Consider the following 12,001-nt stretch of genomic DNA (forward strand, 5'->3'; position numbering starts at 1 on the left):
ACACACTCCACACACACTCCACACTTCGATACACCTTAATGTGCATTATCGTCGTATTTTATTGTAAAGGGAATTACACCTACATAAATGTTGTAACACAGTAGGATGCAGCCAATCCTTGTCCTTACCCCCTGTAGGGTGCTCTGGGCTGTGATTTAGGGTACAGGGGTTTGGGCTGTGGTGTGTGGAGTTGGTGCTCTCTCTCTCTATCTGTATTTCTCTCTCTCTCTCTCTGTGTCCCAGATAGAACAGCCTCATTATTCTCTGTCAGGGGGGGACTCTAATAATGGGCTGCTATCCCCCCTGGCCCCTGCTCTCTGTGTCTGTCTCTCTCTCTCTCTCTCTCTCTCTCTCTGTGTCTGTCTCACTCTCTCTCTCTCTCTCTCTCTCTCTCTCTGTGTCTGTCTCTCTCTGACTTTTTCGCTCTCTTTTGCTCTCTCTCTCTCTCTCTCTCTGTCTGTTTCGCTCGCTTTCTCTCTCTGTCTGTTTCGCTCTCTTGCTCTCTCTCTGTTCAACCTCAACTCTGGACCATGAAGCCAGTTCCACTGCATTTTTTTTCATTGTTCCCCTCTAATGAAGGACTGATTTAGACCTGGGACACCAGGTGTGTACAATGAATTATCAGGTATAACAGAAAACCAGCAGGCTCCGGACTTCGTAGGGTCAGAGTTCAGGAACCCTGCTCCATACAATAGAAATGTGGCAGCCCTATTCCCTTCCCTTCACTTTGTTGTTTGCAGATCTGAAGGGACTGGATAGGTGTAAGGCTTACAATATGGTGGTGTATCTAGGCTATTATTATTATCTACGTATCTATACTGAACAAAATATAAAGCAACATGTTAAGTGTTAGTCCCATGTTTCATGAGCTGAAATAAAAATTCCCAGAAAAGTTCTGTGCTGACTGCAGGTATGTCCACCAGAGCTGTTGCCAGATAATTCAATGTTAATTTCTCTACCATAAGCCGCCTCCAACATCATTTTAGAGACTTTGGCACTACGTCCAACCAGCCTCACAACCGCAGACCACATGTAACCACGCCAGCCCAGGACCTCCACATCCGGCTTCTTCACATGCGGGTTCATCTGAGACCAGCCACCTGAACAGCTGATGAAACTGTGGGCTTGCACAACCAAATACTTTTTGCACAAACTGTCAGAAACCGTCTCAGGGAAGCTTATCTGCTAGCTCGTTGCCCTCACCAGGGTCTTGACCTGAGTGCAGTTTGGCCTCGAAACTGACTTCACGTGGGCTAATGCTCACCTTCGATTGCCACTGGCACGCTGGAGAAGTGTGCTCTTCACAGAGATACCGTGACGAGATACTGAGGCCCATTGTTGTGTCATACATCTGCTGCAGTCACCTCATGTTTCAGCAAGATGTTGCAAGGATCTGTACAACATTCCTGGACGTCCATGGCCTGCTTACTCACCAGCCATGTCACACATTGGGCATGTTTGGGATTCTATGGATCTACGTGCGCACAACAGCATGTTCCAGTTCCCGCCAATATCCAGCAACTTCACACAGCCATTGAAGAGGAGTGGGACAACATTTGACAGGCCTCAATCAATAGCGTGATCAGCTCTATGCGAAGGAGATGTGTCTCGCTGCATGAGGCAAATGGTGGTCACACCAGATACTGACTGGTTTTCTGATCCACGCCCCAACAGATGCATATCTGTATTCCCAGTCATGTGAAATACATAGATTAGAGCCTAATTAATTTATTGTAATTGACTGATTTCCTTCTATAAACTGTAAACTCAGCAACATATTTGAAATTGTTGCATGTTTCCTTTATATTTTTGTTCAGTACACATAGCTTTACATAGCTCTACATAGCTCTACATAGCTCTACATAGCTCTACATAGCTCTACATAGCTCTCCATAGCTCTACATAGCTCTACATAGCTCTACATAGCTCTACATAGCTCTCCATAGCTCTACATAGCTCTACATAGCTCTACATAGCTCTCCATAGCTCTACATAGCTCTACATAGCTCTACATAGCTCTCCATAGCTCTACATAGCTCTCCATAGCTCTCCATAGCTCTACATAGCTCTCCATAGCTCTACATAGCTCTACATAGCTCTACATAGCTCTACATAGCTCTACATAGCTCTCCATAGCTCTACATAGCTCTACATAGCTCTACATAGCTCTCCATAGCTCTACATAGCTCTACATAGCTCTACATAGCTCTACATAGCTCTCCATAGCTCTCCATAGCTCTACATAGCTCTACATAGCTCTACATAGCTCTCCATAGCTCTACATAGCTCTCCATAGCTCTACATAGCTCTACATAGCTCTACATAGCTCTCTAATGTGCTAATAAGGGCTTCTGTAACTTTACTTTCACCTAACTTTACTTTCACCTAAGATCAACACAAATTCTCTTTCCATCTTTGTACCCTGAGTTATCCAACATAAAAACTATCTACACAACCTCGGCCCAGACACACCTATAAGGGTGTAAGGCAAGGTTACCCAACTGGCGGCCCACGGGCTGAATTTGGCCCGCAGTTGATTTTATTTGCCCCCACAATATTTCGGAGCACATATACCATATATGTGATTGTATACAAATGTAAGCAATGTTTGAAATTATTACGTTTTAGTCAAATATTATATCTGTTTGGGCTTCTTGCAATCTATTTCTAGTCTACAAATTATTTGTAATTAGGTTTTGGAGCCTTGACCATCCAGCTCAAGAAGAAAAAAATTGTCCCTCGGCTGAATCTAGTTGATGATCCCTGGTGTATGGTATAAACTCTGACACCATGTTAACAGTGTCAGTGAATCCCCTGCATTGCAGTAGCTCGTGTCATTGCAGTAGCTCTTGTCATTGCAGTAGCTCTTGTCATTGCAGTAGCTCTTGTCATTGCAGTGCTGTAGCTTGTTATTGCAGTAGCTCGTGTCATTGCAGTAGCTCTTGTCATTGCAGTAGCTTGTGTCATTGCAGTAGCTCTTGTCATTGCAGTAGCTTGTCATTGCAGTGCTGTAGCTTGTTATTGCAGTATCTCATGTCATTGCAGTAGCTCTTGTCATTGCAGTAGCTTGTCATTGCAGTAACTTGTTATTGCAGTAGCTCGTGTCATTGCAGTAGCTCTTGTCATTGCAGTAGCTCGTGTCATTGCAGTAGCTCGTGTCATTGCAGTAGCTTGTTATTGCAGTAGCTCATGTCATTGCAGTAGCTGGTGTCATTGCAGTAACTCATGTCATTGTAGGAGCTTGTCATTGCAGTAGCTCGTGTCATTTTGCAGGAGCTCGTGTCATTGCAAGAGCTCGTGTCATTGCAGTAGCTTGTCATTGCAAGAGTTCGTGTCATTGCAGTAGCTCGTGACATTGCAAGAGCTCGTGTCATTGCAAGAGCTCGTGTCATTGCAGTAGCTTGTTATTGCAGTCATCATTGCAGTAGCTTGTGTCACTGCAGTAGCTCGTCATTGCAGTAGCTTGTCATTGTAGTAGCTTGTCATTGCAGCCTGTCTTCCTCTTTAACTTTCATTCTTACATGCCATCTCCCCTCCTTCATCACTCCCTTAGTTTCCACCCTCTCCTCCTCCTCTCCCTCTCTTCTACCCCTCACTTGCTCAGGAGAGAGAAAGAAAACAGAGAGAGTGAGAAGGGAGAGATAGTGAGAAGGGAGAGATAGTGAGAAAGAAAGAGACAGCTAAAGAGAAAGAAGAGAGAAAAAAGAGAGAGGGAGAGATCGTGAGAAGGGAGAGATAGTGAGAAGGGAGAGATAGTGAGAAGGGATAAATAGTGAGAAGGGAGAGATGTGAGAAGGGAGAGATAGTGAGAAGGGAGAGATAGTGAGAAGGGAGAGATAGTGAGAAGGGATAAATAGTGAGAAGGGAGAGATGTGAGAACGGAGAGATAGTGAGAAGGGAGAGATAGTGAGAAGGGAGAGATAGTGAGAAGGGAGAGATGTGAGAACGGAGAGATAGTGAGAAGGGAGAGATAGTGAGAAGGGAGAGATAGTGAGAAGGGAGAGATAGTGAGAAGGGAGAGATAGCGAACAAAAAAGAGCTAAAGAGAGAGAAATGGAGAGATACAGCAAAAGAGAGAAGGAGAGAGAGACTAGAAGGCTGAGGCAGTGTCATCACTCTCTCAGGCCTATGATTCAGGGTTTACTCATTTGTAAGGAGAAAGTTCAAACTTGCCAACACTGCAGTGTTGGGATAATCCCTGCTATGATTGTGGGTGGAATTCAGATTAACCACAAGCTTCCAATGAATAGGTGGACAGGCATACAATATCCAGGCCACCCGCACAAACACATAGAAATTCACCACGTGCAGACAGACAGACAGGCAGGCAGACAGACAGACAGACAGACAGACAGACAGACAGACAGACAGACAGACAGACAGACAGACAGACAGTCAGAGACAGACAGACAGTCAGAGACAGACAGACAGTCAGAGACAGACAGACAGTCAGAGACAGACAGACAGTCAGTCAGACAGACAGACAGACAGACAGACAGACAGACAGACAGACAGCTTCCAATGAATAGGTGGACAGGCATACAATAGACAGATAGAGACAAACAGAGACAGACAGACAGACAAACAGACAGAGAGTCAGACAGACAGAGACAGACAGAGACAGACAAAGAGTCAGACAGTCATCCTGTCTGCATAGCTCTATGCAGCAACACACAAATCCATCCTTGATTCTTACGCACACACAAACGCATGCAGAGAGAGAGAGAGAGAGAGAGAGAGAGAGAGAGAGAGAGAGAGAGAGAGAGACAGAGAGAGAGAGAGAGAGAGAGAGACAGGCAGAGATGCAGGCAGACAGACCTCCATTGAAAGGGCACTCCGATTTAAGGCGACTGACGGCCATAGTGTGAAACCAGAGACAGGGTTAGGTCATTTACCCTGACTGACAAAGAGCTGAGAGAGGCTTACAGGATTTGGGCTTTAGTGCCGTAATATCTCAGCCAAATTACCATTTGGAGTTTAACACTGTTATATTTCAACAAAAATCAACTAATAAATGAAGTCTCCATTTGTCTCATGTCAGTTGAGTTAATTCAGTACCTCTGTACCTCTGTACCAGTACCTCAAATGACCCGGTAACTTGTGTTGAAGTCGGACAACAATGTCCTTTCCAGTCAGTGGCCTATTTCCTCTGTTTTTGGGACATTAGAAGAAGCATAAGAACAGAACATCTTCATGGACCTGCTTTCCATACTAGGCTTGGCCATTATACCGTATATACTGTATACCGGGGGTATTGGAAATGGCCACGGGATGTTTTTTTCAATACAGTCAATACCGTAGAAATTATTTCTAATCATTTCAATATTTGTAGGTACCTTTTAAGTAAATAACTGCAGTTGACTTGTGCAATCCGTTAGAGGTTAAAGGTTAAAGCAGGTCAGGTTCTTAATTTCACCTGTCACCTAATTTTTCATTATGAACCTTATCGTAGTCCCCAGTCACGTGGTGTTTGTTTACAACACACAACAACGTTAGACCGGAGCCTTGTGAGTCACTGTAGTGCAGCACTCTCCAGGTGATCTAGTTACAATATGGAATTAACAACTAAATATTTACCAGCTAGATTTCTTGTAACTATTAAGTTGACTGTCTAAAATGTGCTAAATGCTCTGCAGTTATGCATTTGGTTTGCTAATTTAGTAGCTAGTTAGCTATCTAACTAAGTGGTTAGCTTCTTGCAAATTCAAGCTTTGCTTGGTAACGGCCGAGAATCCCCTCCTGGATCAAGAGCCTTGCTATCTAATATTTGTTTCATACGTGCAGCAAACTGTGTAGCATTTTTGAGTTACTTGTATAACTTTGTGAGCTGGGATGTCTGTCCTGCAAATAATTTATGCCAGAGACTGTATAAAATGTTTGCAATGCGCTTGTTAGCATTTAGTTAGCATATGGGATTTTACATGTACTTGTTAGCATGGCTAACCTTCGGATCTCAGCGGCTCAGTGGGGTTTGAAAATAGCGCTCCTTGTGTTCAGTGCCAGTATTAACGAATATCCCGGGATGTTACAAGGTCGGTATGAAGGTAAGACAATCTGGATACCGCCTAAGTCTATTCCACACTAATCAATTATTCATAACTCTCTGGTTGTCTCCACTTCATTGGAGCGATCTCCTGGTTGTCTCCACTTCGTTGGAGCGATCTCCTGGTTGTCTCCACTTCATTGGAGCGATCTCCTGGTTGTCTCCACTTCATTGGAGCGATCTCCTGGTTGTCTCCACTTCGTTGGAGCGATCTCCTGGTTGTCTCCACTTCGTTGGAGCGATCTCCTGGTTGTCTCCACTTCATTGGAGCGATCTCCTGGTTGTCTCCACTTCGTTGGAGCGATCTCCTGGTTGTCTCCACTTCATTGGAGCGATCTCCTGGTTGTCTCCACTTCATTGGAGCGATCTCCTGGTTGTCTCCACTTCGTTGGAGCGATCTCCTGGTTGTCTCCACTTCGTTGGAGCGATCTCCTGGTTGTCTACACTTCGTTGGAGCGATCTCCTGGCTGTCTCCACTTCGTTGGAGCGATCTCCTGGTTGTCTCCACTTCGTTGGAGCGATCTCCTGGTTGTCTCCACTTCGTTGGAGCGATCTCCTGGTTGTCTCCACTTCGTTGGAGCGATCTCCTGGTTGTCTCCACTTCGTTGGAGCGATCTCCTGGTTGTCTCCAGTTCGTTGGAGCGATCTCCTGGTTGTCTCCACTTCGTTGGAGCGATCTCCTGGTTGTCTCCACTTCGTTGGAGCGATCTCCTGGTTGTCTCCACTTCATTGGAGCGATCTCCTCGCCTTTCAGACCCTCTCCGAGGCTGTCCTCAGCCATCACTATGACATATTGTGTGAAATGCCCCAGAGCTGAGGACTGTAACCTGATAGGTGTGGCTGAATAAAGAAATATCCACAACAGTTCTGATAAACAGGAAGAATGTTGCAGAGGCCGGCGCTGGGGTCTGATGAGGTGTTATCCTGGTCTAGAGAACTGAAAACACACACGCAGCTTCATGCAAGACAACAAGCAGCCATAAAAACATGTATAACACACAAGCACGCACACACGCACACACACACACACACACACACACACACACACACGCACGCACACATGATAGGAGAGATGACAGGACTGCTGCTGCAATCCAATCACAACACTCAGCACAGAGGCTCTGACCAATTAGAACAAGTTTCTGTCATCTGACCTATAAATACATACTTACAGGAAGCTATAAAACTCAATTGGAAGCACCATAGAGACAAATTTAAACTGGATGTGGCAAAGAATCAATTCCCTTTGAGAACCCATTTTGGGAATCATATTGGGAATCATATTGACAAGGGGCTAACTTTAAATCCAGCACACACTACAACCAATCTTAACAAGCAATTTAAAGGGATACTTTGGGATTTTGGCAATCTACATCCCCAGAGTCAGACTAGTTAATGGGCACCATTTTTCTGTCTTTGCGTGCAGTTTGAAGAAAGCTGCTAACTAGGGCTAGCGCAATTGCTAACTAGCATCAGCGCAATGACCAGAGGTCTATGGGTATCTGCTAGCATAGCATTGGCTCACAAAATGACCTCTAACTTCCTTCCTACTAAACACAGAGACATGCAAATGGTATCCACAAGTTCATCTGACCCTGTGGAAGTAGATAAATGGCCCAAATCCTGAACCATTTAAACTGGTGATCAAAATCTGTTCCGAGAGAGGACTAGCACAGCATAGAAGACCCATCCGTCAGATAGCATAACAAGCATGCATACTGGCATTCTCCCCAGACAAGGAGAGGTGCTGTCTCAACAAGAAGATAGGTGAGAGAGGGACTGCATTTGGAAAAGGGGGGAGTTGTTGTTTCAAAACCAGGAGAGAGATAGAGGGGCAGCATTTTGCAAGGCACCATCAGAGATATGTGAAAGATCGTATTGGACAGATCCCATGGTGCAGAGAAAGAGATAAGGCTGTAGGATATGATTCTGACCTGAAGACAGGAGACTGATCTCCTTCACCCAAATTCAGAAAGCTGATGTTCTGAAAGAGCTGCAAAATCTGGACACCTACAAATCAGCTGGGCTAGACAGTTTGGACCCTTTCTTTCTAAAATTATCTGCCGAAATTGTTGCCATCCCTATTACTAGCCTGTTCAACCTCTCTTTCGTATTGTCTGAGATCCCCAAAGATTGGAAAGCTGCCGCGGTCATCCCCCTCTTCAAAGGGGGACACACTCTAGACCCAAACTGCTACAGACCTATATCTATCCTAACCTGCCTTTCTAAGGTCTTCGAAAGCCAATTTAACAAACAGATCAACGACCATTTTGAATCCCACCGTACCTTCTCCGCTATGCAAGCTGGTTTCCGAGCTGGTCATGGGTGCACCTCAGCCACACTCAAGGTCCTTAACGATATCATAACTGCCATCGATAAAAGACAATACTGTGCAGCTGTATTCGTCGACCTGGCCAACGCTTTCGACTCTGTCAATCACCACATGCATATTGGCAGACTCAACAGCCTTGGTTTCTCAAATGACTGCCTCGCCTGGTTCACCAACAACTTCTCTGATAGAGTTCAGTGTGTCAAATCGGAGGGCCTGTTGTCCGGACCTCTGGCAGTCTCTATGGGGGTGCCACAGGGATCAATCCTCGGGCTGACTCTCTTCTCTGTATACATCAATGATATGGCTCTTGCTGGTGGTGATTCTCTGATCCACCTCTACGCAGATGACACCATTCTGTATAATTCTGGCCCTTCTTCGGACACTGTGTTAACTAACCTCAAGATAAGCTTCAATGCCATACAACACTCCTTTCGTGGCCTCCAACTCCTCCTAAATGCAAGTAAAACTAAATGCATGCTCTTCAACCATTCGCTGCCCACACCTGCCCACCCGTCCAGCATCACTACTCTGGACGGTTCTGACTTAGAATATGTGGACAACTACAAATACCTTGGTGTCTGGTTAGACTATAAACTCTCCTTCCAGACTCACATTAATCATCTCCAATCCAAAATTAAATCTAGAATCGGCTCCCTATTTCACAACAAAGCATCCTTCACTCATGCTGCTAAACATACCCTCGTAAAACTGACTATCCTACCAATCCTTGACTTTGGCGATATCATTTACAAAATAGCCTCCAACACTCTACTCAGCAAATTGGATGTAGTCTATCACAGTGCCATCCGTTTTGTCACCTAAGCCCCATATGCTACCCACCACTGCGACCTGTGTGCTCTCATTGGCTGGCCCTCACTTCATATTCATCGCCAAACCCACTGGCTCGAGGTCATCTATAATTCTTTGCTAGGTAAAGTCCCGCCTTATCTCAGCTCACTGGTCACCATAGCAGCACCCACCCATAGCACGCGCTCTAGCAGATATATCTCACTGGTCATCCCCAAAGCCAACTCCACCTTTGGCTGCCTTTCCTTACAGTCCTCTGCTACCAATGACTGGAACAAACTGCAAAAATCACTAAAGCTGGATACCCATATCTCCCTCACTAACTTTAAGCACCAGCTGTCAGAGCAGCTCACAGATCACTGCACCTGTGCATAGCCCATCTGTAATTAGCCCATCCAACTACCTCATCCCCATACTGTTATTTATTTATTTTGCTCCTTTGCACCCCAGTATCTCTACTTCATCACATTCATCTTCTGCACATCTATCACTCCAGTGTTTAATTACTATATTGTAATTATTTCTCCACTATGGCCTATTTATTGTCTTACCTCCCTTATCCTACCTCATTTGCACACACTGTATTTAGACTTTTCTATTGTATTATTGATTGTATGTTTGTTTATTCCATGTGTAACTCTGTGTTGTTGTTTGTGTCCCACTGCTTTGCTTTATCTTGGCCAGGTCGCAGTTGTAAATGAGAACTTGTTCTCAACTTGCCTACCTGGTTAAATAAAAGTGAAATAATGTTTGTTTGTTTTTTAACTAGAAACTACTTGGTAGGACTGACAGGCTAAAGATTTACTGAACAGCTCAGCTCAGTCTTCTCTAGAGAGGTGTTACTATATTTTACAGTCAGTGCTAGACAGCTATAATCTGTCCACAAACAGTGATGTTGGACAATTTCGCTTAACACGCATATAGAGGACACACACCCCCAACACACACACACACACACACACACACAACACACACTGAACAGACACTGAACAGACACGGAACGGACACTGAGCAGACACTGAATGGACACTGAGCAGACACTGAATGGACACTGAGCAGACACTGAATGGACACTGAATGGACAATGAACAGACACTGAACACACACTGAATGGACACTGAATGGACACTGAACAGACACTGAACACACACTGAACACACACTGAACACACACTGAATGGACACTGAACAGACACTGAATGGACACTGAACAGACACTGAATGGACACTGAACAGACACTGAACAGACACTGAACACACACTGAATGGACACTGAACAGACACTGAATGGACACTGAATGGACACTGAACACACACTGAATGGACACTGAACAGACACTGAATGGACACTGAACAGACACTGAATGGACACTGAACACACACTGAACAGACACTGAACAGACCTGTTACCCACCTTTAGATCTCGATGCACCACGCCCATTTGATGGCAGTGTAGCACCGCCTCCACGATCTGCTGGATGCAATGACTGCATGCAAACACCAGGGGGCGCATGTTAGTCTGAGCAGCATAGCTACAATTCCATGCACAGGCTAGGGAGGAGGGTAGGGTAAGGGGTAGAGGTGGGGGGGGGGGGAGCGGGGAAGAGTGAGAATGAAGGTAGGGGGATGGGGAGGGGGGAGGAGGAAGGTAGCGGGAGGAAGTGGGGAGGAGGACGAAGGGGGGGGGGGGGGGGGGGGGGGGGTCTTCTGTCACCAGCCTTGTGCAACCCATGGCCTAGCCAAGCGAAAGGACAATAACTTGGCGGTAGAATGGCCAGTAGGTGTGTATCATGTGACTTTAAGTAGAGTATCATCACCTGGACCACTTTATTGTAAACAGTTCAAACCTGCCAATGAGAACGATCCGTTGTCAAAGTAACAAAGATCTCCATGTAGGGCCAATGGATTCCACTGGCTCCATTATGAGAAAGGTCAAAGGGCAAAATGCTCCCTCCCTCTCTTTCATTTAGGTGACCAATGATCTTAAAGAAATGTATTGTCACGCCCTGGTCTTAGTATTTTGTGTTTTCTTTATTATTTTGGTCAGGCCAGGGTGTGACATGGGTTTATTATGTGGTGTGTTTTGTCTTGGGGTTTTTGTAGGTATTGGGATTGTGGCTTAGTGGGGTTATCTAGTATAGTCTATGGCTGTCTGGAGTGGTTCTCAATCAGAGGCAGGTGTTTATCGTTGTCTCTGATTGGGAACCATATTTAGGCAGCCATGAGGGAGGGGGGACTAGGGCTGAGGGAGAGGGGTCTAGGGGAGGAGGGACTAGGGGAGGGAGAGGCGAGTAGGGGAGGGAGAGGGGACTAGGGGAGGGAGAAGGGACTAGGGGAGGTAGAGGGGACTAGGGGAGGGAGGGGGGACTAGGGCATGGAGAGGGGACTAGGGGAGGGAGAGGGGAGGGAGAGGGGACTAGGGGAGGGAGGGGGGACTAGGGGAGGGAAAGGAGAGGGAGAAGGGAGAGGGGACTAGGGGAGGGAGGGGGGACTAGGGGAGGGAGGGGGGACTAGGGGAGGGAGAAGGGACTATGGCACGGAGAAGGGAGAGGAGACTAGGGGAGGTGAGGGGGGACTAGGGGAGAGAGAAGGGACTATGGGAGGGAGGGGGGACTAGGGGAGGGAGAGGGGAGTAAGGGAGGGACAAGGGACTAGGGGAGGGAGAGGGGACTAGGGGAGGGAGAAGGGACTAGGGGAGGGAGAAGGGACTAGGGGACTAGGGGAGGGAGAGGGGACTAGGGGAGGGAGGGGGGACTAGGGGAGGGAGGGGGGACTAGGGGAGGGAGGGGGGACTAGGGGAGGGAGAGGGGAGTAAGGGAG

At 46.4% G+C, this 12,001-nt stretch overlaps 1 protein-coding gene across 14 annotated transcripts in view; it reads right to left on the reverse strand.

The window, feature by feature from the left end:
• The window catches only part of LOC110536395 (calcium/calmodulin-dependent protein kinase type II subunit beta), a 163,105-nt gene that overhangs the window by 91,988 nt on the left and 59,116 nt on the right, over positions 1 to 12,001 (reverse strand). For 4 of the 14 annotated variants that reach the window (XM_036936372.1, XM_036936367.1, XM_036936358.1 and 1 more), the window contains one exon: positions 10,596 to 10,668. The exons of the other annotated variants lie outside the window; for them this stretch is intronic. In XM_036936372.1, coding sequence (XP_036792267.1) covers positions 10,596 to 10,668 — 73 coding nt within the window. The remainder of the gene's footprint in view (positions 1 to 10,595; positions 10,669 to 12,001) is intronic. 14 annotated transcript variants of the gene reach the window in all.

Source organism: Oncorhynchus mykiss, chromosome 11 (assembly GCF_013265735.2).
Source record: "Oncorhynchus mykiss isolate Arlee chromosome 11, USDA_OmykA_1.1, whole genome shotgun sequence".
Classification (NCBI taxonomy): Eukaryota; Metazoa; Chordata; class Actinopteri; order Salmoniformes; family Salmonidae; genus Oncorhynchus; species Oncorhynchus mykiss.